At 50.1% G+C, this 27,330-nt stretch overlaps 1 protein-coding gene across 2 annotated transcripts; it reads right to left on the bottom strand.

Annotated features, from left to right (window-relative positions):
- Positions 1–1,532: 1,532 nt before the first annotated feature.
- Positions 1,533–27,330, bottom strand: Mier2 (MIER family member 2). 2 transcript variants are annotated; one of them, XM_042697191.1, is made up of 14 exons: positions 27,296–27,330; positions 19,417–19,507; positions 18,225–18,367; positions 16,010–16,135; positions 15,420–15,540; positions 14,962–15,053; positions 14,540–14,609; positions 12,302–12,453; positions 11,983–12,064; positions 11,813–11,907; positions 4,284–4,408; positions 4,074–4,162; positions 2,898–3,315; positions 1,533–2,546 (listed from the first exon to the last, which is right to left on the bottom strand). In XM_042697191.1, the coding sequence occupies exons 1-14, from the start codon at positions 27,302–27,304 to the stop codon at positions 2,525–2,527; spliced, it is 1,635 nt and encodes a 544-aa protein (XP_042553125.1). In that variant the 5' UTR covers positions 27,305–27,330; the 3' UTR covers positions 1,533–2,524. The 2 variants fall into 2 exon arrangements, with proteins under 2 accessions (XP_042553125.1, XP_042553126.1); XM_042697192.1 differs by having other exon boundaries at positions 2,898–3,322; positions 4,081–4,162.

Here is a 27,330-nt window from a genome sequence, read left to right as displayed (position 1 = left end):
TTCCTAACAAATACTAGCTCCTGAGTTCAAACACCAATACCAATTTTTTTTTTTCTTTTGGGTCCGGTCATGGGGCCTGAACTCTGGGCCTGGGCGCTGTCCCTCAGCTCTTCAGCTCAAGGCTAGCGCTCTACCACTGGAGCCACAGCACCACTTCCTCCTTTTTTCTTTTTGCTTATGTGGTGCTGAGGAATCGAACCCAGGGCCTCATGCATGCAAGGCAAGCGCTGTACCACTGAGCCACCTTCCCAGCCCCCAATACTAATTTTTTTTTTAAAAAACGGGCAAAATAATAGGATAGAAAGGATTTTAATTGTGTAATTCTTATCTCCAGTTAACCAGCAGAAAGCTGAAAATGGAGCTGTGACTCAAGTGGTAGAGGACCAGTACAAAAAAAAAAAAAAAAGGCAGGAAGGGGCTAGGGAAGGAATACCACAGCTGTGGGGGTCCCATGCAGGGCAAGGCCACATGCTCAGAGCCTAGGCTCAAGACCACCCTCACTAGAGAAGTTTCTGCTTGCCACACCAGCAAAGCACTCCTGGGAGCGTGTCCAGACAAGCCAGACCATTCAGAGATCCCTGAACATGAATCGACAGCGGCTGTAGTGCTATCTCCACTCCACGCCATTGGAGGGAACCCAGCTGCCCTGCAGTGGGTGACAGCATTGAGCAGTGGTGCACTCCTCTAATCCCAGCACTCAAGAGGCTGAGAAAGGAGGAGGGTGACTTTGAGCCAGCCTGGGCTATGAACGTAGCAAGAATTGGTCTCAGAAACAAATAATACAAAATAAAAACCAAGCTGGGTGCCGGTGGCTCTCACCCATAATCCTAGCAACTTAGGAGGAGGCTGAGAGCTGAGGATCATGGTTTGAAGCCAGTGTTGGAAGAAAAGCCCATGAGACTCATCTCCAATTAACTACCAAAAAGCTGGAAGTAGAGCTGGGCTGCAAGTGGTCAGTGCTAGCCTTGCATGTAAAAACCTCAGGGGCAGTGCCCAGGCCGAGTTAGATGCCTACTTAGAAGCTGAGGAACCTCAAAACATTCTAGACACCTCAGCACACTTGGAAGCCACCGGACTCTAAAGCGGCACACTGTAGACACTAGGCACAATCTAGTCAAACTGGTGAAAACAAAGGTAATGGATAAGGTAATCAGGTGGCCTGCCAAGATCCGCAGGTGTGGGGATGGAGGACATTTGTGACAGATGGGGAGCTGCTGGATCACACTTTGCTCTGACGATGGTAGGCTGGTACAGAAGAGCTGAGCCTCTAGCTCTGGGGGACCCCCACTCTCACATGCTCATCCTCTGCCTCCACCCCATCCAGGCCTTGGGAGCAGCAGCCCTGCCTGCAGACCGGGAGGAAGCTGTGAGAAGCCAGGACCCCTTCCAATACCCAGCTTTCCCCTGCATCCCTGCTGGGTCCCCCCCTCGGAGCTCCCACACTCCTTCCGCTTTGTACTTTTTGCTAAGCTCTCCCTGCAGTGAGGACCACCCTCTGTGCCCCCAGGAGAAAACCAGGCACCCTGGGCTTCAAATCAAGTTTAATAAATAAAACAGCAACGGGCAAAGGCAGGTGCACTTCACAGTGTGGCCCTCGGTGGGGAGGGAGTCGAGTCCAGCTGCAGAGGCTCGAACACAGCACCGCTCTGCCGGCCTGGGGGCGGGAGCTGCCTGCCCCAGGACCCCACTCCAACTTGTAAACACCAACATAAATAAAACCAAGAAGGCCAAAAAGAGGACAAGGAGCCCCAGCCATTTTGTTCTGGGACGTCTCCAACAGAAATAAGACCTACAGGGTCAAGGGTGGCTGGCGGCCAGAGTTCAAAAGGCGATGGCCAGCGCTTCCAGACCGGAACTCCCTCAGGTCCAAGGGAGGGGCAGGAAGGGGTGAGTCACCATCGCCATCTCCTCCCCCGTGAGGGGCTGCTGGGGGCCCCCCCTGACCCACTGACTGGCCTGTGGGCCAGGGCAGGATGAGGGAGGCAGGAGGCAGGTGCGGGAGTAAAGTGCGGCTTTTCCTGAAGTGGAGATGGGCGGGAAGCAGAAGGCGGGCGCTGGGCAGCGAGGTATATGGCTCTGTGGCCCACAGGTCCAGCACGGAGCCTCAGCGCCCAGCCCTGCCAGCCATGCTGAGGCGCCCGGTCTGAGGCTGCTGGTGCGGGGTAGTGTCCTGCCTGTCCCCCGGGGCAGCGCTGCCTGCCCTTGCCTCGGCCAGCTGGTAGGAGCCAGGCAGCCAGCTCTGCCCTACATCCTGAGGGACAGGACTTCTCTGCGCCTGGCTGCCCAATGGGTCCCACGGTGTGGTGGCAGCCTGGGGTGGGTGGTGGTGCCAGATGCTGGGGCCTGGTCCAGTCTGTGTAAGAGGCCAAGGTCAGCGGCCTAGCCACCTCGCTGGGTCCCACTGTGTGAAGCAGAGAAGGTGTCCCCAAGGCCCGAGTCAGGGAGGATCAGGAAGACAAACAGGCAAGCCTGGTGGCAGGGCCACGTCCAGTCCGGGCCACGCACACCTGCCTGCAGCCAGGGATCAACATGTCATCACATTGCAGCTAGGAGAGACCAGAACACAAGGTCACAGGCTCGGCAGGGCACACAGCTCCCAACTTCACCTCCCCCACGGAGAAGCAAGCTTCTGGGCTGCCTCAAGCTTCTGGGCTGCCTCAGTTGAGCTCCTGGGCTGAGCACAGAAGCCCTGGAGACTAAGGGACTGGACAGGGTGCAGAGCCCAGCCCTGTCCCCGTTTGTTACCTTTCTGCACTTTTGAGCCAGAGGAATGCATTACATTACCTAGTCAAAAGATCAAGTGGCTGGGGAGGCTGTCTAGGGCCCGCCCCCTGGGCCCATGCAGGCCTGTGGCAGCCCGCACACTGGTGGGGAGGGACGTGGAGGGCGGTACTCACTGTGACAAGGGCTCCGAATGCAGTGCAGGGGCCGGGCACGCTGGGTGGCCAGCCAGGAAGGGATTCACATCCCCAATGCCAATGAGTCCAAACTCAGTGACTGACAAAGCCACCTGGGCAGGGGCCACAGGCTCCTCTGGGTCCCCACTCAGACCCACGTGGCTAGACACAAGCGGTAGCTCCTCAGGCAGGGTGAAGTCCACGGCCAGCCTTGGGCTGGCACCTGGCTGCGGAGCAGCTGCGGCTGATGGGAACTCAGCTGGGTCAGCCAGGGCAGGGGGCCGCTGGGGCAGGGGCACAGTGGAGGGTTCATCCAGCTGCTGGAATGGGCAGGGCCCTGGCTCCGAGGAGGGGAGACCATCAGAGCCCACTCCAGGCTGCTCAAGACCACCAGCTGTGCTGTCCACGTTCAGTGGCTCTGTGGGGAGCAGACGAATGGGAACAGAGGGTGGGAGCCAGCCCAAGCAGGGATGGCAGACCCGCCAGCCCAGGGGGCTCCTGTAGCAAACGTGCCACTCCTGCTCAGCTTTTACTCACACTGGGGGCTGCAGCTGGCCCCACCCAGACTCCCAGGAGAGCATGTCCATACCACAGTAACAGGTGGAGAAGCTAGGAGACCGGCCACACTCAACTCTGGGCCAGGACAGCCCCAGAGAGGCCGTAAGAGCAGGCCAGTGGGTCACTCACCTCAGGTAACTGGGATTCTGGGAACTTCTGTCCAATATGCACGAGTGCAAACAATGCATGCAGCCTGTGTGCCCCTTCCCGGCTGCTCTGGCTCAGCAGACAGACCCAGGCAACCAACTCTGTGCCCATGTCTCTGGGGTCAGCCACAATGGAGGAGCCAGCTGGGGCCCTGTCAGGCTCCTTGTGGCTCTGGGCTGGGATGCTAGAGAGGGCTGGAAACATCCTGTCCTCCCTCATGGCCTAAGGGCTAAGGGCTGAGGGCTAAGCCCTCACCTGAGGCGGCTGGGCTCCACTTGCCCCTCCATGGGGCAGCTCGGTCTCCCTCCATGAGGCCTGACCCTGACAACACACCTGGTGACCAGGTGGCACCAACCCTATGCGTTGGCCTGAACCAGCCTACCTGGATGCCCACTACTCACTGGGGGACTGTCCTGGGCAGGTGCATGGGCCCAGACTTACCTAGTCCCCAGCTGCTGCTTCTGCACTCACCTGCACGCACCCCTGCCAGGGGCTCCTGCTCTGGGCGGGTACGGGTAGAGCCATCAAGGTCAAGGCCTTCCAGGTCCTGGTCAGCATCCCTGTGAGAGCAAGCTGTAAGGGGCAGGAGGCAGGGAGGACAGAGGCCCCCACCCTGGGAAGGCCCATCATGCCCACCCAAGCCACAGCCATATATTGTTGCTGAGGGACATGTGCACGCACGTGGTTCCAGGCGGAACAAGCTTCCTCCGGCCCAGCCTTGTCTGCTGGGCAAAGTAGTCATAGCGTTCAGACTTCTTCCACAGGTAGTAGTACTCCACGCACTCTCCCACTGACCGTGTGCGCACCTGGGAGGCGGGGGGACAGGCATCTTCTCAGCCCTACTGCCCTGCCTTGGCCTGCAGGGATGAGCTTGCCCTAGTGACCAGACCCACGCTACTCATGCTCTACCTGAGCTCACGGCCCTCCTGCAGGCTCTCCTGGTCCTGCTTCTTGCAGGCTATGGTGCACCCCAAGCTCACAGCTGCTACAGATAGGGGCCCCACCAGAGGCCAACATGTGCACCAAGGGATACTGGACTCAGCCTCACCCTAATTTTCTGAGGTAAAATCACTCGAGCCAACCAAGATGCCCGGCTCTGGGAAACCCAGAGTCAAAGTCATACTTGAAAGCTAAGGATGCAGACAGGCAGCAGACCAGGGCAAGGAATGTGTGAGCTCACACTTGTCCCCGGTATATCTGATAGGTGGATACACAGCTGACCACCCCAACAACCATGGTGGCCATCAGAGGCACCTCCAGCAGGAGGCTCACCCCAGAGCTGGAACAGCAGGAAGGTCCCATCAAAACAATCCCTGGCTTACAAGCCCACACCAGACCAGCATGTGGCACTGGCACATGGCCTCACAGGAGGCCCGGACGGCCCTCTAGGAAGTCCGTGGGTGAATCTAGCTCTTGCTCCTGCCTATGTGCGGTGGGTACCCTCAAGGAGGGCAGCTGACCACACACTAGCCCCAAGACACTATCTTACCACAATTCAATGACACCAAGACCCCAACAGGGCATGAGGCTAGGGCAAGGGCCAGGCCTGCCAGCCTCGAAAGGATCCAAGCACCCAAGGGAGAGGTAGCTTGCTGTGGCCATCTGTGGCCAAGATAGCAAACCATCCCCAAAGGCCAGCAGCCACCCAGGGAAGAACTCCAGTGAAAGCGAAAAAGAACGGAAGACAAACATTACATCCAAGAGTTGATAGAGCCAATAACTCAAGAATTAAAGCAAGAAATAGATGAGAAATTTAAAGAACAAAGAAACGAATTATCAAAAGAGAAACAAGAGATATACTCAAGGATAGATGCAGTACACACCTCGTTAAGATGAAATTAGTACTTTGAGAACCGACATAGAAATCATACATGGTTCAATTTCTTCCATGCAAACCACAATGGAAGCCATAGTTAATAGAGTGAATGAAATGGAAAATAGAATATCAGGTAGTGAAGATAAAATGCAAAAACTGGGGAAAAAAAAAGTCACAGATATGGAAAAAACACTCAAAATATGCCTAAGGGAAGTCCAAGAACAAGCAGACAGTGCCAAGAAATTTAACCTTCGTATAACTGGGGTTGACGAAGGTGAGGAATACCAGAACAGAGGGATGCAACACTTATTCAATAACATTATCACCAAAAATGTCCCCAATCCTAAAAGAGAAAATCTCACCTACATAACAGAAGCATACAGAACACTAGCAAACAGGATCCCAGGAGGTACACTTCTAGGCACATCACAATAAAAACGCTAGATCTGAACAATAAAGAAATGATCTTGTATGCGGCAAAAGCAAAGAAGGAGCTATGCCACAATGGGGAAAAAAAATCAGAATCACTGCAGATCTCTCCACACAGACATTGAATGCAAGGAAAGCCTGGGAAAGCACCATCCAAGCCCTGAGAACCAATAACTACCAACCCAGGCTGGTACATCCAGCATTTGACAGAGAAACTAAAATTTTTAATAGTAAAGAAAAACTAAATGAATTCATAAATAAGCCAACACTACAAAGAATATTAAGAGGGGGAATACAATCTGAAGAAAACAAGATCAGGGATCCACACCAGAGAGATATCACTAGAAGACCAACTTAGTAAGCACAGGAAGAAAGGAAAGAAGAAAAACTTAGGAAAGCAGGAAAATGACAGGAAACACAATTCACCTCTCTATAATAACCATATTAATGGATTCAATTCACCAATCAAAAGAAAAAGAACTGCAGATTGGATCAGAAAACAAGATCCATCCATTTGTGGTCTTCAAGACACCCAGATCACAGCCAAAGATAAAAACAAACTCCAAGTGAAAGGCTGGAGGAAGATCTAACATGCAAATGCTCCCAGCAAGAAGGCAGGAGTTGCCATCCTGATATCTGACAAAATAAATTTTTCATTAAAATCAATACAAAAAGATAAAGAGGTTATCACCATTATAAATTTATACTCTCCAAACATTGGAGCCCCACATATGTTAAGCAAATACTCAGACTTACAGAAAAAAATAGATACAAATACAATAATACTAGGAGACTTTAATACTCCATTCTCACCAAAGGACAGGTCTACCAACCAGAGGATTGGCAAAGAAGCCTCTGAATTAAATGATGCCATATCTCAAATGGACTTAATTGACATCCCAACAACCCAGTACACATTCATCTCAGCAGCCCATGGAACTTTCTCCAAAACAGATCGTATCATCGTTCATACAAAGAATTTAAGCAAATACAAAAGGATCGACATAATCCCTTGTATTCTATCTGACCATAGTGGAATCATGCTAGTTCTCAATAACAAAGCATACTGTAGAAGTTACTCAACTACATGGAAATTGAACAGCACACTTCTGAGCAACTCGTGGGTCACAGAAGTTAAAGAAGAAACTAAAAAGTTCCTACAATTCAATGAAAATGAATATACATCACAAATCTGTGGGACACGGCAAAAGCAGTCCTGAGGGGCAAATTATTGATCTCAGTGTACACATCAAGAAAACAGAGAGAGACCAAGTAAATAATCTCATGATATAACTAAAACTGCTAGAAAAGCAAGAAAAAAATTGAACCCAGTTACTAGACAGAGGGAGATAACCAAAATAAGAGCTGAAATTAACAAGATAGAAACTAAGAAAACTATAAATAAAATTAATAGAACAAAAAGCTGGTTTTTTGAAAAAATAAAATCGACGGACCTCTGGCAAGATTAACTAAAAAAAGAAGAGAAGGGATCAATCAATAAGATCAGGGATGCCACAGGAAAAATTACAACAAACATCTAAGACATCTAAATGAGTATAAAGAACTATTTCCAGAATCTATCCTAAGAAAGGAAAACCTAGCAGAAATGGACACATTTTTAGAGAAATATAAATTGCCCAAATGGAACCAAGAAGATATAAATCAATTAAATAACCCAATAATTTACAATGAGATAGAGAAAGCAATCAGAAGTCTTCCAATAAGGAAAATCCCAGGCCAAAACAGATTCACTAGGAATTCTATAAGACCTTTAGAGAGGAACTAACACCCATACTCCTCAAGCTCTTCCACTAAATAGAAGCAAAGGGAGAAATCCCAAACTCATTCTATGAAGCCAATATCACACTCATCCCCAAACCAGGCAAAGATCCAACAAAAAAAAAAGAGAACTACAGACCAATCTCCTTGATGAACACACATGTAAAGCTCCTCAATAAAATTTTAGCCAACAGAATCCAGAAACATAAAAAAAAAAAGAATCCAGAAACATATAAAAAAAAATCATACATTATGATCAAGTAGGCTTTATCCCAGAGATGTAGGGATGGTTTAACATATATAAATCAACCACATACATAATCCATCACATCAACAGAGTCAAGATCAAGAACCACATGATTATCCATTGATGTGGAAAAGGCTTTTGATAAAATACAGCACCATTCTTGTTAAAAGCTTGAGAAAACAGGAATAGAAGAACATTCCTTAAAAAATAAAAGCCATATACGACAGACCAATAGCCAATATTATACAAAGCCAGGAAAAAGTACAACTAATTCTCCTAAAATCAGGAATAATATAGGTCTGGAATCTTTAGCCAGAGCAATAAGAGAAGAAAAGGACATTAAAGAGATCCAAATAGGGAAGGAATTAAAACTATCCCTACTTGCAGATGACATGATCTTATACCTAAATGACCCTAAAACTTCACTCCTAAACTCTTAGAACTTATAAACCACTTCAGCAAAGTAGCAGGATACAAAATTAACCATCAAAAATCAGTTGCCTTTCTGTACACCAACAATGTACAAGGAGAAAGGGAAATCAGGAAAACAACCCCATTCACAATAACCCCCCCCCCCCCCCCCCCCGGCAAAATAAAATATCTAGGAATTAACTTAACCAAATAAGCAAAGGCCCTTTTTAGTGAAAACTATAAAAACCTAAAGAAAGAAATCAAAGAGGACACCAGGAAATGGAGGCAGAATCAATATTGTGAAAATGATCATACTGCTGCTGGGCACTGGTGGTACATGCCTGTAATCCTAGCTACTAAGGAGGATCACGGTTAAAAGCCAGCCTGGGCAAGAAAGTCTGTGAGGCTCTTATCTCCAAAAAACTAGAAGTGGCGCTGTGGCTCAAGTGGTAGTACGCTTGTCTTGAGCTGAAGAGCTGAAGGACAGCGCTCAGGCCTAGAGTTCAAGCCCCATGACCGGCAAAAAAGGACAAGCAGAAAAGCTCAAAAGCTTTTGGTACATATGACCATACAAGATAATGCTAAGTGAAATGAACCCCAAGATAAAGACACAGGTGGCTTTATCTTTCTTGCTGTTGTTTTTAATGTACTTATAATGTATCATGTGATTTTTGTTTCTTTTGTATATTCTCCCTCCATGGTATAATCCCTGTTTTCACTGTATTTGATTCCAGTGCCCTGAATCTGTATATACGTTTTTCTAACTTGGAGAGGGGAAAGGAAATAACAAAATGCTGAAATAAAGATATAGGTTGACCCATTGTAACAATAAGATGTACAAGACACTATGTTGAAAATGAACTTTAAAACTTTGGGGGGTGGGGCGGAGGAGTTGGGGAGGTGGGGTGGAAAGGGATGGTAGGGGAAAAACAAAGGTGGAGATAACAACACGTGATAGGAAATGTACTCATTACCTTATCCATGTGACCCCCTGTGCAATAAAAAAATACAATAAAAAAATATACAAAAGAAAAAAGAAAATGTCCATACTGCCAAAAATGATACACAAATTCAATACAATTCCCATCAAAATTCCAATGACATTCTTTACTAAATTAGAGAAAACAATCCAAAAATTCATATGGAACAACAAAAGACCTAGAATAGCCAAAGAAATTCTAGGCAAAGAAACAACGCAGGAGGGATCACAATACCAGATTTCAAACTCTACTATAGAGACATAATAACAAAGACAACTTGGTATTGGCACAAGAACAGACCCGAAGACCAATGGAACATATTAGAAGATCCAGAAATAAAATCACATACCTATAGTCAGCTGATATTTGACAAAGGAGCCAAAGACATACAATGGAAGAAACATAGCCTCTTCTACTATTGGTGCTGGGAAAACGGGGCGGCCACATGCAGAAAACTAAAAGTGGATCCCAGCCTGTCACCATGCACTAACATCAACTCAAGATGGATTAAAGACATTAACATCAAACCTAAAACTCAGAAACTACCGCGGGAGGGCTGGGAATGTGGCTTAGTGATAGAGTGCTTGCCTAGCATACATGAAGCACTGGGTTCAATTCCTTAGTACCATATAAGCAGAAAAAGCCAGAAGTGGTGCTGTGGCTCAAGTGGTAGAATGCTATCCTTGAACAAAAGAAGGAAGCTCAGGGACAGTGCCCAGGCCCTGAGTTCAAGCCCCAGGACTGGTAAAAAAAAAAAAAGAAAAAGAAAAGAAAAGAAACTACTGCAGGACAGGGTAGGAAAGACACTAGAACTTACAGGCACAGGCAGGAACTTCCTGAACAGAGTCCCAGGGTCACAACAGATTGGAGAGAGAATTTATAAATGGGAATACCTTAACATAAAAAGGTTCTGCACAGCTAAAGACATAGCTGCCAAACTAGAAAGACAGCCAACTAATTGGGAAAAGAGATTCACCAGCAACATATCAGACAAAGGCCTAATATCCAGTATATACAGGGAACTCAAGAAACTAATCCCTCCCAAATCTTACAAACCAATTACTAAATGGGCAAAGGAGCTAAAGAGAAACTTCTCAGAAAAGATAAAAATGGCAAAGAAACACATGAGGAAATGTTCATTATCCATGGCTGTAAAGGAAATGCAAATAAAGACAACCCTGAGATACACCTTACCCCAGTCAGAATGGCCCACATCCTAAATTCAAACAACGATAAATGATGGCGGGGATGTGGAGAAAGAGGAACCCTATTGCATTCCTGGTGGGAATGTACACTAATACAACCCCTCTGGACAGCAGTCTGGAGCTTCCTCAGAAAGCTAAATATAGCATACCCTACAACTCAGCCATACCACTCCTAGGCATCTACCCTGAACAACAGGAACCAGGACACCACAGGGACATCTACACCTCCATGTTCATTGCTGCACTGTTCACAATAGCCAAGATACGGAAACTACCCAGATGCCCCACTACAGATGAGTGGATCCCAAAACTGTGGTATCTATATACAATGAAATATTATGCAGCCATTAAAAAGGACAAAATAATGGCATTCGTAGGGAAATGGATGGAACTAGAGCAAATCATTTTGAGCAAGGTAAGCCCAAACCAGAAACAAACGGCACTTGGTCTCCCTGATATGTGGATGTTAAATTCAAAATGCAAGGATATATGACAAAGTAAACAGGACTCAAGAAACAAAAGACATCTACTTAATTTGTCATATAATTTCTAAATGACTCCATATTCTTGACCTCATATATGGTACATCTTTGTGCACATCTGAGGGAAGTGAGGGGAGGACACAGAATCAGAGGGAAAAATACAGCAGAGGGGCCCATCAGCTGCACTGGACCTTGATGAAAATGAACTAAGCAACTCAAGGGCAGGAATGGGAGGGAGGAAATGAGAGGGAAAGAGGGAACAGCTGACACTCAGCAAAAGGAAAGAAATGGACATATCACTCACTGTGGAAGAAAGAGTTGTATTGTCAAAGCGCATAGAATTCACAAACTCTATTGACCAAGATAATGATAATTTGCCTTGTGAAGGTTAAAATATGTTTGTGACTTTAAGTATCACTATCCTACAATACTGTAAAATTTATGTAATCACTTAATCTCAATAAAAAATTATTTAAAAAAAAGAAACTCATTGCCTGACTTATGTAAATGTAACCCCTCTGTACATCACCCTTACAATAATAAAAAATAAACATTTAAAAAAGGACTGCCAGCCAGGAAAGGGCAGATGAAGATCTGTGTCGCTGGACAAGGGAACAGAAGACCCTCATCTCCACATATGGAGCCAATAGGCTCCACTCAGGATGGGGTAGAGCTGAGAGCTGGTGTGAGCCAAGCACATGTATGAGATTGCTGACAGACTGGTCCCAAACTGAGCCTTGCCCTTTGGGGGAGGGAAGGTAGCAGAGGAGAGTAGGGAGAGGCAGTGAAGGGTGCAGGGGAGGAGAGGAGCCAGGCCCTCTGGCATGGGTACCTGCTCACCCAGGCCACTCAGTGCCTCACCTTGTTGGCCTGGATCAGGTGGAAGTTCTTGCCATGGACACGGAAGCCATGCTCAAAGTTCCTGCGCTCCTCCTCACTCCAAGCACAGAGCCCATCTGCAAACGGCGTGTGGGGTCAGCGGGCCCAGCAGGCAGCAGGGGACAGGGAGGGATGTGAGGGCCCTGGCTTACCTCGGATCACCTTCACGTTGAACCTCAACCTTCGCAGTGCCTCCTCCACATTGAAATTGCACTTCACCAGCTCGTATAGTGCCTGGAAAGCATGGCGTGCCATTCCCACCCAGCCATGGGCTCCAGGGACCATGGGCTCGGGGGGCAGGGCACCACTGCCCCCAGGCATCATGGGAGGCAACATGAATGCCTGCACTACTACATCCTCCCTTCTGGTCTGGAGTGACCTCACACCACATGGGCCTGTGCTGGGCTGCTGCCCCGCGCAATCTGGCATGTCTCCCCACCGCTCCTAGAGGCATCAGGGCAGGTGCCCTACCTGCTCACTATCTTTCACAGGCTCGCCCTCCGGGAGCTGAGGGCCCGCCATCTCGTGCCACCGCCGCTTCACAGCTCTGTACAGGAACTCCTCCACCTCCCTCTCGGGGAGGACATTGGGGACCCAGAGCAGCTGGTCTTCATTCTCGTAGACTATGCAGGAAGAGGGCAAGGGTCAGGCAGCAGACACAGCCCTTGGTTCAAACTTTTGTTCTCTGCTTTTCCAACCTTGCGAGATGGACAGCCTCCAACCACACTCTCCCACTGCCATGATATTCTGCCCAAGCAGAATGGGGGCCACGGAAGCATGGACTGAACCCACAAACAGAGCCTTCCTTCCTTTAGCTGTGTCTGTCAGAAACTGCTCAAGGCATGCTGTGGATTCACTTGCAGTGAGCTCCCAGGGAGCAGCTCCCTAAGGCCTGCCTGCAGGAGGCTGGCACTACAGGAGGACTCCTCCACGAGGCCCACTGCAGCTCCCAGCACAGAGAAAACACCAGACACCACTTCCGCACCCACTCAGAGGCCATTTTAAGCAGATAAACTAGTCAGGCGCCAGTGGCTCACACCTATAATCCTAGCTACTCAGAAGGCTGAGATCTGAGGATACTAATTTGAAGCCAGCTTGGGCAGGAAAGTTCATGAGACTCTCATCTTCAATAAACTTCTCAGAAAAAGCTGGAAGTGGTGCTGTGACTCAAGTGGTAGAGCACTAGCCTTGAGCAAAAGAAGCTCATGGACAGTGCCCAGGGCCTGAGTTCAAGCCCAAGCCCTAGAACTAGCTGACAACACAAAACACGAAACACACCACAAGGTGGTTCTGAGGAAGGAGAGGTGCTCTTCCTGCCCAGCCCCCCCAGGCCTGCAGCCTCTCTGAGCACACGCACCAGGGTGACCTCAAACATGTGGCCACTGCTGTTTGGGGATCAGATCATGAGAACTGACTGAGAAAAGACAATACCTGGTGGGCAGGAGAGGTGACTGCTGTTACCTGTGCAAGAAAAGCCCTCCCACACAGCAGAAGCAACACCTGACATGGGACAGCAGGAGGACAGAAGGGCTTTCTGACTATGGAGATCTGAGTCATAGCCCTCCACACAAACCCTCAACACCCTCCCTGAGCTGGGCCACAGGCAAGTTCATCCTCTGCTTCACTTCACCTTGACCTGTATCAGCAAGTACAGTGAGGGAAGAAGAGATGTGGAGATCAGGCGTAAGAAACCACAAGAGGCCTGGCGCCGGTAGCTCACACCTATAATCCTAGCTACCAGGAGGCTGAGACCTGAGGATCGCTGTTCAAAGCCAGCCTGAGCAGAAAAGTCCGAGAGACTCTTATTTCCAATGAGCCACCAGAAAATCGGAAGTGGTGCTGCGGCTCAAGTGGTAGAGCTAGCCTTGAGTTGAAGAGCTCAGGGACAATGCCCAGGCCCAGAGTTCAAGCCCCACAACTGACATAAAATAAAAAGAAGGAAGGAAAGAAAGAAAGAAAGAAAGGAAGGAAGGAAGGAAGGAAGGAAGGAAGGAAGGAAGGAAGGAAGGAAGGAAGGAAGGAAGGAAAGAAAGAAAGAAAGAAAGGAAAGAAAGAAAGAAAGAAAGAAAGAAAGAAAGAAAGAAAGAAAGAAAGAGAAACCACAAGAAATACAAAAGGATGTACAAAGCATTGGAAATTAGGCACTTAGCACAGTCACCAACAAAGCACACTTCTACTAACAAAAGCAAAATAGAAAACGCAAACGTTTTACATATCCTTTCTAATAGTATCACAGAGTTCAGTCTGTTACAGTAAGCACCACTCTGACCAGATCTGAATCAGAGGCAGGTGACCTCTCACGTGGAGAAAAGGAGGGATCCAAACCACAGGCAAACACAGATAAATTCACATCCAGGGACAGGAACAACAAAGAGGGACATGGGACAATTAGGAAGGTCTGTGACCAAGACATCTGAGGGAGAAAAGCCTCAGGGAGGAGGGGCCGAGGGGAGACTGTGGGCGACACCTGCCTGCTGAGGGGCAGTGGGTGTTCTAAGGTGCTGTGAGGGCAGGGGACCAGGGGAACAAAAGCCTAGGCAGAAAAGCCAGGTTCACAGACAGTGACCCATGGATGGCCACCTCCCCACTGAGTGCCTGGAGCTCTAGTGGGCTCCAAGGGTAGGTACCTGACCCAACTTGGGTTCTCCCCAAGAACCCGACAAGCCAGCCAAGGACCAGTTTCAGTTCTGCTTTCCCTGGACCACTTACTCTTCTCGCTATGTCGGTTCAGGTGCAGGCTGCTAAGGTCAGCTTGGAACTGAGGCCCCACCATGATCTCCTGCAAAGGCAAAGGAGGGTCAGAGCACCTGAGAAGCCTCTGGCCACCAAAGCCCTGCTACAGGTTCTAGGCAAAAGGCTGCTCCCAGGATCCTTAAGGATCTTCCTGTAGATGCCAAGCTCTGCGCGCTCAGAGTGAGGCCTGGATGCAGTGGGGAACAGAGCATACCGCTGCCAAGCCCAGCAAGTCGCAGACATGATGCAGTCCTCATCACCAGGGCAGAGGCAGACCTCTGGGGTAAGGATACCGTAGCTGGACTCCATCTCTGGAGCCATATGGCTGTCCCTGGGAGGAGGGACACACCCAGCAGAAGGCTCCTGGGTTTGGGGCACGTCTAGATACAGCCTCGCACCTTCTTACACTTGTTGGCAGGAAGAGAGTCCTCCTCAGTGTCAGAGGAGGGAAAGGAGCGGGGCTCTTTGTCTTCGTCAGCCAGGAAGCGGGCTGTGGGAGAAGGGAAGTGGTGAGCTGCATCGTAGCATTGGGGGGACAGCCCCCAAGCTGTACAAGCCCATGTTCCCAACATCTGATCCCTTCTCAAACCCAGCAAAACCACCCGCAAAGGGACCTCTCTATGCTGTCAGGGTTGTGAGCGGAGCAGCCTGAAGGGTCGTTTTGATGGCTTCAGCTTGCCTTGCTGACCTGCCAAATGTGCCATCACACACCCTCTTGCTTCAAACCAAGCCCACCATGCCATCCAGCTCACAGGCCAGAGCACCCGACCCCCATCCCAAACAACGCCAGCCAAGGCCCTGTGTGTGTCAGAGCCCAGGACTAGGGCTACAGTCAGGAAGGGACAATGACACCTACACCCACTCTGGTTAGGGAAGAGGTTGGAGGCCTCGTGGGAGGTGACAGATGGAGTGAGGTCGTCTGCTGAAGACTGTGTCTCCTCTTCTTCCCCTGAAAGCAAATCCTTTGCAATCTGGTCCTTGTAACAAGAAAAGAAAGAAAACATCACTTTACTTCAGCCATATCAAAGCTACACCAAAAGCAGGACACTACCACAAGCAGGCCACTCAGCAGTGCCCTAAAGCTCCCGGAGATGCCAGGCAGAAATGCAGAGGCAGGCCAGCCTCGGGTGCAGGGACACAAGGGCTCCTGGCTGTCCACCTGTGTGATTGGTGCGGCCGCACCACCGGCGCTGCTCTCCCTTCCTGGCTGCAGGGGCCCAGCACAGGTTCCCTGTGCCTCTCCCCAGACCACAAAACTGATCAGCCCAAGCCACAAACTCTCTTCCTCCCCTCAATCCACCTGTCACCCACTGGGAGGTGGCCATAGCGGCCGTGCCACTTAACAACTAACTCTGCTCTCGTGCTTGCCGATCACATGTTCCCCACCCTGCCACCACCCCCAGCCAGGGATGACCAGGGGATCCTCATGCCCATGCCGGGACTTACCTTGTCCAGGGTCATGTCCGGGAGGTTGGGGGCCGCATCGCCGCCCTCGCTCTCCTGCTCTGATATGGGATCTGACTCTTCGTAGCCATAGAGGGCAAGCAGCTCGTCGAGGGGCATGTCACTGCTCTGAAGGGGAGGGCATGGGCAGTCTGAGGGATGGGCAGTCTGGAAGACCTGGTCCACCTCCTCTGCCTGAGCTCTACTGGCCACCACAACCAAGACCGCTGGCCATACCCTCAGCAAGTCCCTGTGCCACAGTGCTGCCCAGCCAGACCCAACCCATCCAGCATCAGGACAGGCAAGAGAGACATCTGAGCCAAAGCCAGGTGCAGCCACCCCCACTACCCGCCCCCCTCACAGGGACAGTCCTATGTGGGAGGACACCCAGGGTCCAAGGACAGCTTGACATCTGGCCACCTACTACCACAACTCATGATGCCAAGTTGAAGGGGAGAAAACAAATCTAAAGTTGGCATTTGGTAAAAGCCAATATCCACTCCTGATTTAACAAACAACAACAAACACCTCAGTAAATTAAATAGCAGACAGGTACTTCAAAGAACAGAAAGGCTGTTCAACACCAGGTCAACACCAGTCAGTGGAGGGAGCCCATGGGAGGCCAGCTATGGGTCCTGATGCTGCACAGGGCAGCACTCCCAACACAGGAGCCAGAGCAAGGTATCACGTCCTGGGAAGGAGATACACAACATTCCCCTCCTCTCCCCTGGGGCCAAAGCAGCTGGTAGACAACTCGGCCACCCACAAGCACACATGAATGCAAACCACAGCCACCCCACAGGTCTCTGAACCACGGCTACTCTAGGGACATGGCACCGATGTGGTCTCTGTGTAAACCAGGGATGTATTTCAAGGAGACAACATGGCTGGCTGCTATGTAAGGTTCAACTTTTAAGCACAATACTATAGTTTTAAAAATGTAGCTAGCAGCTAGTGGCTGATACCTGTAATCCTAGCTTCTCAGGATGTTGAGATCTGAGGATCATGGCTTGAAGCCAGCCCAGGAAGAAAAGTCCATGAGACTCTTATTTTCAATTAACCAAACTGCTAGGCTGGAGATGTGGCTCAAGTGGTAGAACACCAACCATGAGCAGGGAAAAGGAGAGGGCAAGAGTGCAAGGTCCTGAGTTCAAGACCCCAGTACCAGCATGCACGCGCACACACACACACACACACACACACACACACACACACACACTCCTAAATCCATACAAGAACAATGGACAGTGAACTGCTCATGTGTGCAGTTACCCACTGTCGCTACATTTGAAGGTAAGACCTTCATAGAAGCAGCTATGGTACAAGCTCACAGGGCAGGCCCTGATATGACAGCAGCAATGTCTAGACATCAGAGTTCTCAGTAGCTGGAAAGGCAGCATTCAAGAGTCATACACAGTCATGCCAGGAACCCATCCTAATGGCCTGGAGCCTGTACCTCCTGCCCAGGTCTGAAGTGCATCATGATGGCCTATGTCATTCACAAATGTGGGGTGGGTTTATACTGAAGACCTACATGCTAAGCACTCTGCCAAGGGCTCCCCCACACCCAACTGACCAGTCGTAGTGGCTAACGGTCAATGGACTCAGAGCCTCTGGGCTGTGGCCTCTAGGGGCACCTGTTCTTTAGGAAATGTCTCCAGCTGACTCCACAGCAACACCAAAGAGAACCAGTCACAGTCTTGGCAAAGCCTGCCAGGTGCACCTCCCCTGAGCAGCAGCAGGCCTACCCCTGGGCCACAGAACAGGCCATGGTGAACAGACAGCTTCCCATGCGGCAGCTGGATGCACAGAGATTTGGGAAGTGCAACATTCCCCGTACTCTTCCTCTTTTTTCATCTCCACAAACACATGCCGCTTCTATCAACAGGCACTGTTGTTATGGGGTGCTCAGGTGGAGCCCCGGGCCTTGCCATGCCTCTAGAAAGCACCCTGCCTCTGAGCCACCCGCAGCCCTGCCACTGCCATCACTACCACACACGCTTAGTAAACAAGAAGTCTAAAGGCCATGGACTTGCAATACAACACAGTGAAAGGCCGAGACTTGCCGACACACACAGGCTCAAGCACCTCTGTGACTTTTGGGAACAGAGGGGGGATCAGAGGTCATGTGAGCCCCGGTGGACTCAGCACCCAGCAGGGCACCCAGCACACTGCAATCTGTGTGCACACATGGCACAGGGCCATGGGCTCCACGCACCTGGGAGATGAAGTCCTTGTCCAGTTCCTCGTCGGGCTTGTCAGGGCACCTTGAGGCCTCTGCACAGCCCTCCCGGAGGTTGTAGTTCTGCGACAGGATCTCTGTAAGGCTGAACTGATGGTCTGCAGAGCCCATGGACACCACTGCAGAGGAGACCCCCAGCCCCGTGAGCCCAGCCTGTCCCCAGCCACCACACAAAGAACGTGTCTGAATCCCCAGCAGGCATCAGGGTGCACAGAGGCCACTCAGCAGGGCTAGCCCTCCATGAGGGACACCAGAGGACTCAGCCAGCAGGGGGCTGAAAGAGGCACAGCTAAACTCCATATGGACAAGTGTCTGTGTTGGCACAGAGGCCTGCAGGGTAGGGAGGAACTTGTGCACTGGGCTGGTGGGCACCGGTCATGAGAGGAACGGTAGGGCCCACAGGTCACACAGGGCAATGCCCACAGTTGGCTACAGGGCCAGCTTGGAGGACCAGGCCCTTTTATCTGGAGAGCAACAGGCTTGCCATGTGAAGAAGCCATGCTCCAGGCATGGCCCACAAGATGAGGACTATCCCTGACAGGCTTTCCCCAGGGTGAGGTGCTTTCCAGGCTGCCTCTCCACTGCCATATTCAGTAGGTCACATTGAAAGAAAGCACCCAACAGGAAGTAGCCAGGACTTCATGGAACCTAAGCCAGGGGTTGGGCCTAGCATACATACTACATGTATACTGCCTGTCCTGTCAGGGGCGGCAGTAAAGGGGGGGACACCACAGCTGCCTGACACCCCCAACCCTATGACCAGTCACTCCTCAGAGGAGTCACGTATGGGGAGACAGAGACAATGCAGCCCTATACCTGGCCTGCAACAGGAACCCAATGGCCGAACCCTCCCCATAAACATCAATTCCTCCCCAAGAGTCCAAAAGCAGCGGCCAGAATGAGGGAGCTGGAGACGCTGATGCCGTCTGCCAGGTGGCGGCTCAGGGCAGGTGCGGGGACCTCCTGAGGCCACTCTCTCTCAACCGGCTGCCTCCCAAGGCTCCAAGGCTCAGGGACAGTCCTGGCGGCTCTGCCCACAGCTCTACCAGGTGGGGTAGGGGCTGGACTCAGACTCTGCGAGTCCCTGCACCTGTCCTGGCTCAGCCAGGCCAAGGGAGGGCTTGGCCTCTCAGAGCCACCGAGGCAGGACCAGGCATGGAGAGCGTACCTGCCGTAGTCTGCAAGCTGGACTCCCTGGGACACAGGCTGTGAGTAAGGCAGGAGGCCACACGAGGACTCTGCCTCTCCAGGGAGGAGGCCTGCAAAGGAAGGGGGTAGGGTTAGCTCCGGACCCACCACCCTCTTCCTGATGGCTCAGCATGGCTGCAGGAGCACTGACTTCACCTCTGCCTCTGATGGGGAGTAGGCACTGAGAGGGAGGAGCAGCAGCCACGGTCTCCCACAGCAATCCATCCAGTCGCCTGAGCACCACACTCAAATAAAAACTCCCCAACAACCCTACCAGTCTCAACACCAAACTACCACACCAATGGACCTGGAAGACATTGCTGTGGGAGAATGAGAAATAAAGGGCCCGCAGTGTGCAGCTCTACTGATGGGAAATATCCAGAAAAGGAGGTCTGAGAGGCAAGAAATGAGCCTGGTGCTGATGGCCCACGCTTGCAATCCTAACTAGTCCGGACACTGGGATCTGAGGATCACAATTCCAAGCCAGCCTGAGTAAGAAAGTCCATGAGCCTCTTTATCTCCAATTAACCACCAGAAAACCAGACTTGGAGCTACGACGCAAAGTGGCAGAGTGCTAGCGTTGAGCAAAGCTCAGAGACTGTACCCAGGCTCTGAGTTCAAGCCCCCAGGATGAGAGAGAGAGAGAGAGAGAAGATCCATGAGTGCCAGGGATGAGGGAGGGGATGAGGTGACTGCTCATGAGGATGGGCTGCTATGTGGGGTTATAAAAATATTACAAAACTAGGGCTGGGAAGATGGCTCAGTGGTAGAGCGCTTGCCTTACATGCCTGAGGCCCTGGGTTCGATTCCTCAGCACCACATAAGCAAAAAAGAAAAAAGCCGGAAGTGGCGGTGTGGCTCAAGTGGTAGAGTGCTAGCCCTAAGCTGAAGAGCTGAGGGACAGTGCCCAGGCCCAGAGTTCAGGCCCCACGACCGGACCCAAAAAAAAAAAAAAAAATATTACAAAACTAAACAGAGGTGGCAGCTGACCAAGTGTGAGTGTGTGGACCATAAATTGTATACTTTAAGTGTAAACTTATGGTATATAAACCCAGGAACTGCCAGTTTAATGGCTCATACCTGTGAATCAAGCTATGCAGGAAGAGCAAGGGTTCAAGGCCAGCCCAGGCAAATGGTATGGAGGTATGACTCAAAAATAAAACACAGGGGCTGGGAAGGTGGCTCAGGGGTAGAGTGCTTGCCTTGCATGCATGAGGCCCTGGGTTCGATTCCTCAGCACCACATAAGCAAAAAGAAAAAAAGCCGGAAGTGGCGCTGTGGCTCAAGTGGTAGACTGGTCTTGAGCTGAAAAAGCTGAGGGACGGAGCCCAGGCTCAGAGTTCAAGCCCCAGGACCAACCGGGAAAAAAAAAGAACAAATATTTATAATCCTACATTTGGCAATGGTTTCTTAGATAAGAAGCAACTAAAGAAAGAATAGACTTCACTTATTCAAAAGAAGTGAAAAGAAAGTGAAGGAAAGAGGGGTAAGAAAGAGTAATAGAGCCAGACATGATAGGTCGTACCTGTAGCTATTTGGGAGCAGAGATTGAGAGAATTGAAACTCAAGGCCAACCAGGCAAAAAATTTGAGAAATCCCGTCTTAACTAATAAAAGCTGATATGGTGACACCCACCCATCATTCCAGCCACATAGGAAGTGCAAATAGGAGGATCTTAGTCCATGGTGACCTCAGACATAAACACAAGACTACTTGAAAAATAACCAAAGCAAAAAGGGCTGGGAGACTGGCTTAAGTAGTAAAGCACCTACCTAGGAAGTGCAAGACCCTGAGTTTAAACCCCAGTGCCACAAAAAAAAGAGGAAAGGATAACAAAATATTATCAAAATATATTACAAGTATGTATGAAACTATCCCTCCATATTGCACAAATAATATGTACTAATGAAAACGTGGGGAAAAAAAGAAAGTAAAAAGACAATTCAAATAGCCAGGTGCCAGTGGTTCACACTTGTAATCCTAGCTACTCAGGAGGCTGAATGAGATCTGAGGACTGAGGTTCAAAGCCAGCTGAGGCAGGAAAGTCTATGAGACTCTTAGAAAACTGGAAGTGGTGCTATGGCTCAAGGGGTAGAGCGCTTGCTTTGAGCTGAAGAGCTGAGGGACAGTGAGTGCCCAGGCCCAGAGTTCAAGACTCACAAAAACAAAAACAAAAAAAAAAAAAGACAACTCAAAGAATGGAAAAAAAAATTTATAAATTATGTATCTGAAAAATTTTTTTTGGGTCCGGTTGTGGGGCCTTAACTCTGGGTCTGGGCACTGTCCCTCAGCTCTTCGGCTCAAGGCTAGCGCTCTACCACTTGAGCCACAGCACCACTTCTGGCTTTTTTTCTTTTTTCTTATGTGGTGCTGAGGAATCAAACCCAGGGCCTCATGCATGCAAGGCAAGCACTCTACCACTAAGCCACCTTCCCAGCCCCTCTGAAAAATTCTTGTACAACTCAATAAGATCAATACAGGATCTACATATACACTTCTCCAAAGAAGATTTACAACATCTTTTTTTTTTTTTTTAAGCAGATTTGGGGTTTGAACTCAAGACCTTTGCTTGCTTGACAGGGCTCAAACAACTTGAGCCATGCCCTGAGCTTTCACAGAAGGCATGCAAATAGCCAGGAAGCACATGGAAAGATGCTCAACATTGGCTGGGAATGTGGCTTAGTGGTAGAGTGCTTGCCTTGCATGCATGAAGCCCTGGGTTCAATTCCTTAGTACCACATAAACAACCAGATGTGGCACTGTGGCTCAAGTGGTAGAGTGCTAGCCTAGAGCCAAAGAAGCTCAGGGAGAGTGTCTAAGCCCTGAGTTCAAGCCCCACAACTGACCAAAAAAAAACAAAACAACAAAAAAAAAAGATGCTCATCATACCCCACCACTACAAATCACTTCTTAATCCTAGAATTCCTAGAATGGCTAGGAATAAAAAGACAGACAATAACAAGTGTTGGCAAGAATGCAGACAAGTCAGAACCTTCACCCCCTCCAGGCAGAAGTGTACCATGAAGCAGCTATTTTGAAAAACAGACTGGCAGCTCCTCCAAAGTCAGGCAGTGGGTTATCACATGACTCCAAGAGAAATGAAGACAGACACCAGAAGTTTGCACACGAATGATCATAGCAGGACTATTCATAATATGAAAAATTGAAATAATCCTAACGTCCAAGTGCAAATAAACACAAAGACACAAAGGCTCTCACACATTCTACATGATAGACCCCGAGGATGCTTCACGAGAGGAATACAAAATACAAATACCATTCCCAAGGCCAGTGCAGAACGGGAGAACCCAGAGGGAAAAGCACTATCTATAACTAACTGGGTCTTCTTTTGAGATGAAGAAAATGTTCTCAAATTGATTGTGTCTGTTACGCAACTCTTCGAAAATATGAAAAGCCACTGAATTGTACACTAAAATGGGTGCACTGTATGGCAGATGAATCACATCTTCTGCCCAGGGACGCTTTGTTCTTGCAAAGAGCCTTGGCTACAGGAGGAAACCCTGAGGGGCCACACTTTGGAAGATAAGTTGGGAGTTGTTGTAGGTGGACTGTGCAGAAAGAATGAGAGAGGAAGTGTTCTGGCAGGGACCTGAGCAGTCTCACTTGCCATCTAAAGAGTTCCAGGTTTCAGGAAGAGGGTAGCAGACCACAGCAAGAGACAGCGGGAAGAGCAGACAAACAGAAAGACCTCTGAATTCCTCAAAACTTGCCAGACATTCCCCTCTCCACGTCTGAGGCCCAGGTGAGTTCCCAGCTGGGCACAAAGGCTCACAACTGTAAATCCCAGCCACTTGGTGACAGGCAGAGATTGGTAGGATCCATGATTCAAGTCTAGCCCAGGCAAAAAGTTACTGAGATCTCATCTCAACCAACAAGACAAGCATGGTGGTGGGCACCTATTACCCCAGTTAAGCAGGGGCATAGGTTGGGGAATCATTACCTGAGGCCAGGCCTAAGCAATAATTCATTACTGTACCTCAAAAATAAAGTAAGCCAGGTGCTGGTGGCTGTAATATAGCTACTCAGGAGGCTAAGATCTGAGGATACAGTTCAAATCCAGCCCAGATGGGAAAGTCTTATCTCCAATTAACCACCAAAAAAACCAGAAGCAGAATTGTGATTCAAGTGACAGAGCATTAGCCTTGAACCAAAAACTCTGAGACAGTGCTTAGACCCTGAGTTCAAGCCCTAGTACCGACATAAAAATAAATAAAAGTAAAAATGGCTGGAGATAGGGCTGAAGTAGTGGGGCACTTGCCTAGCCAAGCAACAGGCCTGAGTTCAAGCTTCAGTCTCTCTCCCTCTCCCTCCTTCTCCTTCCCTCCACCCTCTCTTACCCCCTCCCCCCCACAATGGGTTTCAGGTATCTCTTCCATCTACTCAGAACACTCAGGATGCTCCACCAGCACTAAAGGCCAATAAAGCCTAAATCTTCCTCAGTGAAGGAGGGAAAAGAAAGGTGGGCCTTCAAGACAAAAGGAAGAGAAGGAAGAACAAACAGCATTCCAGAGGCTTGATCATAAAGGAGTCAGAGCCAGGCACCAGAGGCTCACACCTGTAATACTACTCAAGAGGCTACGATATCTGAGCATCAGGGTTCAAAGCCAGCCTGGGCAGGAAAGTCTATACGACTCTTATCTCTAGTTAACCAGGAGAAAATCAGAAGTGGAGCTGTGGCTTAAAGTACTAGAGAGCTAGCATTGAGCAACCCAGGCCCTGAGTTCAAGCCCCACAACTGACAAAAAAATAAAAAAATAAAGGGGTCAGAGGCCAGTATGCCATCAGTACTTTGGGGAAGGGAGATATAGGCTGCAGTCCCAATTCTTAGACAGAGTGCAGGTCAGCCTTCTTACCAGCAGCACCTAATTCCTGCTCACTTGCCTTACAGAACTTAAACCAAAGCCCCACTGTAGCAGATTCTAGTCTCTTAGAGGGTGGCTGTACGCACACCTCCTGCCCCACACACTCTTCCCCCTAGTGCTGGGCAGGCAGGAGACATAATAGAGGGCTGCCTCCAAGGCTAGGTTACAGAGTACAATTCGGTTTCTGCCTGGCAACTCTTGGAACATTGCCGCCATGTTGTGAGGAAGCCCAAGCCACAGAGAGGCCGCACACATGTATCCCAGACAACATCCTCACATGGGTGAGAAACCTCCCAGGTCATGCTAGGAGAGACTCCAAGTAAGAACTCCCTAGTGGAGCCCAGTCAGCCCTGAGACCTCCAAAAGCCAAGAATAAACTGGCTGCTGCTGTGTTTGGGGGTGCTAAATTCCCAGTGACCCACTACAGCAATCCTCACCTGGAATGTCCTCCTCCTTAAAAGTCTTCCCTGACCACTGACCTCCTACTGCTCATACCAGTCCCAGGCACTTGGTGAGGCTCCAGCCTCCTTCACTCATTGGAGCAGCTGAGAAACAGGTTCCACCTGTCTCCACCCACATAGGGATCCCAGTCTAGTCAGGACCCAGATAACAAACAGGTGACTGAGAATGTATCACGGCAACAGGAATGAAGAAAACAGTATGGAGGCTAGGAACAGCGCAGGCGGTCACCTGTGGCTGAAGGGAGACTGAAGAGCTCACAGGCCAAATCATAGGCCTAAAGCACAACAGAAAATGAAGGAGCCCATGGGCTGGGGACCACTGAGACCACACCATGGAGCACAGTCAACACAAATTCAGGCACCTTATCCCAAGAGTCTTAAAAAGCCACAAAGGGTCCACACAAGAGTCCAAGATGGCATGCTTCAATTTTCAGAAGATTAATTCAGTGGACTCAAGAAAAGGGAGAACAGGGGGAGGAGGCTGCTGAAGATGGGTCTGAGACAACCTTTATTAGGTTACAAATGGCCTATTTTATGGGTTAGGAACAGCTGGATATCAGTCTCTGCATAAAGTGCAGCTCCCACATACAAATCTCAGGGCCAAGATCCCACGAGCCTTCCAGCTCTGGGAGGTCCACCACTGACTTCCCATGTGAGATAAGAAAACCAAGTCTCAGCCCCTGAGTTACAGGCTTGGGGCCAGAAAAGGACTCTGGGCAGAGGCTCACCACAGTGGGGAAGTAACTATACACTTATGACTCCTTAGAGTCTGTTGGAGATAACAGACTCTAAATCCCTCCAGATCAGCCCATTGGTTTTACTCACTGTTGAACCCCAGGTACCAACATGGAGCCAGTAACAGAACTCATGGACCTTTAGGAGCTCGTATGGGCAATGTAGAACCCAGAAGCCCCAATTCAGTAGCTCTAGGGGGAGCCTGGCTAGAGTCTTCCCTGTGAGGCCAGAGTGTACTCACCACTCCACTCAGCTCCCAGGTGTACCCATTCAAACCACCATACCCTGTGGTCCTGGCTTCATGTGTGCTGGTACTGGGGCTTGAACTCAAGGCCTCTTGCTTTTGTTTGGCTTTTTCCACTCAAGACTAATTCTCTACTACTTGAGCCACACCTACACTTCTGGCTTTTTTTGGTTATTGGAGATAAGGATCTCACACTTTCCTACTTGGGCTGGCTTTGAATAATGATCCAAAGATCTCAGTCTCTTGGGTAGCTAGGATTACAGGGATAGCCACCAGTGCCCATATGCCTGCGATTCTTGAAGTCAGCTTTCAACCCATGAGGACTCAGTTTCCTTAAAAGGTCCCCTAATAGGACTAAAAAAACCTTCTGGATCCAGACACTCAGTGAAAAGCAGGAACTAGTGGATGAAGTCCAGTCTAACACATAGGCACCCACACTCTCTCACAAACCACAGGGCCTGCTGCTGCCCTGAGGCCACTGACGGAGCGAATGGCCCATCCCCTCCCCCCCTTTCACAATGCCTACACATGTTGAACCAAGGCATAAAACACTTGGCGTGGCTTCATGAGCAAGCCAATTTCTAATCCCAGATTCCATGAAGCTGGTGTGCCTCTTGGGGTGGGGGGTCGCCTCTCCTCTCCGGTCCTCACAGCTCTACTTGAGATAAGGGTCAGTTCTTGGGCATGTGGATCTGCTTCAACGTGAGGGCAACTTGAGCTGAACACCAAAAGCACTTAGTAGGTACCACAACTAACAAATTCCCTCTCCCCTGCCTCCTGGGACCCAACCCATTGAGGGAAAGTCCTACGGTCAGTCAATCATGTCCGTCATTCATTCCCAAATCAAGAAAGTTCCTAAAGCAAAAGAAAGTTTCTGTAGGGCAGACCATGGAGCTATCTTTCTTCATTCCCAGAGTCCTGGTGAGCCTGATCACACGTTATTGGTCCCTAACCTCAACGATTCGTCAAGTGGTAAACAAATAAATGAGAATAAAAATAAATTCGAGATTGCAGAACATAGCTTGCCCTCAAGGATTTACCAGAAGTAACTCCGTGCCGGTGCAGGCCGATCTAACTCAGCCTGAGGTCAGCCCCAGCAGACCACCCACCGCGCCGGTCCTCCATCGAAGGTTCAAATACCCGGGGGGGTCGTCTCTGCCCACCCCATACACGGGCGAACACAGAAATAGGTAAAGTTGGGCCACCATTCGCCCCTAGCCCACCCCCGACCTGGAGCTACCGCCCCGCCCAGCCCCGCCCCCACCCCGCCCCGCCCCTCCCTGCGCCCCGCGCCCGCGCAGGCGCACTGCAGCCCGCGATGTGGCAGCCGCGGGGGGGGGGGGGGGGTGCCGGGGCCGGGGGCGGCCGCTGACGAAGCCCCGCGCCCCTAAGGACCTGGAGGGACGAGGACCCCGCCCAGTCCGAGCATAGAGCTCCAGAGCGGAGGTCTTCGCCCCGGGACCCAGCAAGACCGACCCCAGCGGCGAGGACGTGGGCGCGGGGCGGGGGGCCGGCTCCCCCGGCCCGCTCACTCACCTCCGCCATGGCCGTGTGTGCGCGGGAGGCGGTGG

The sequence above is a fragment of the Dipodomys spectabilis genome, unplaced genomic scaffold (genome assembly GCF_019054845.1).
Source record: "Dipodomys spectabilis isolate Male_0828 unplaced genomic scaffold, ASM1905484v1 ptg000215l, whole genome shotgun sequence".
Taxonomy (NCBI): Eukaryota; Metazoa; Chordata; class Mammalia; order Rodentia; family Heteromyidae; genus Dipodomys; species Dipodomys spectabilis.
The sequence above is the reverse complement of the archived record's forward strand: the minus strand, read 5'-3'. Positions and strand labels throughout refer to the sequence as shown.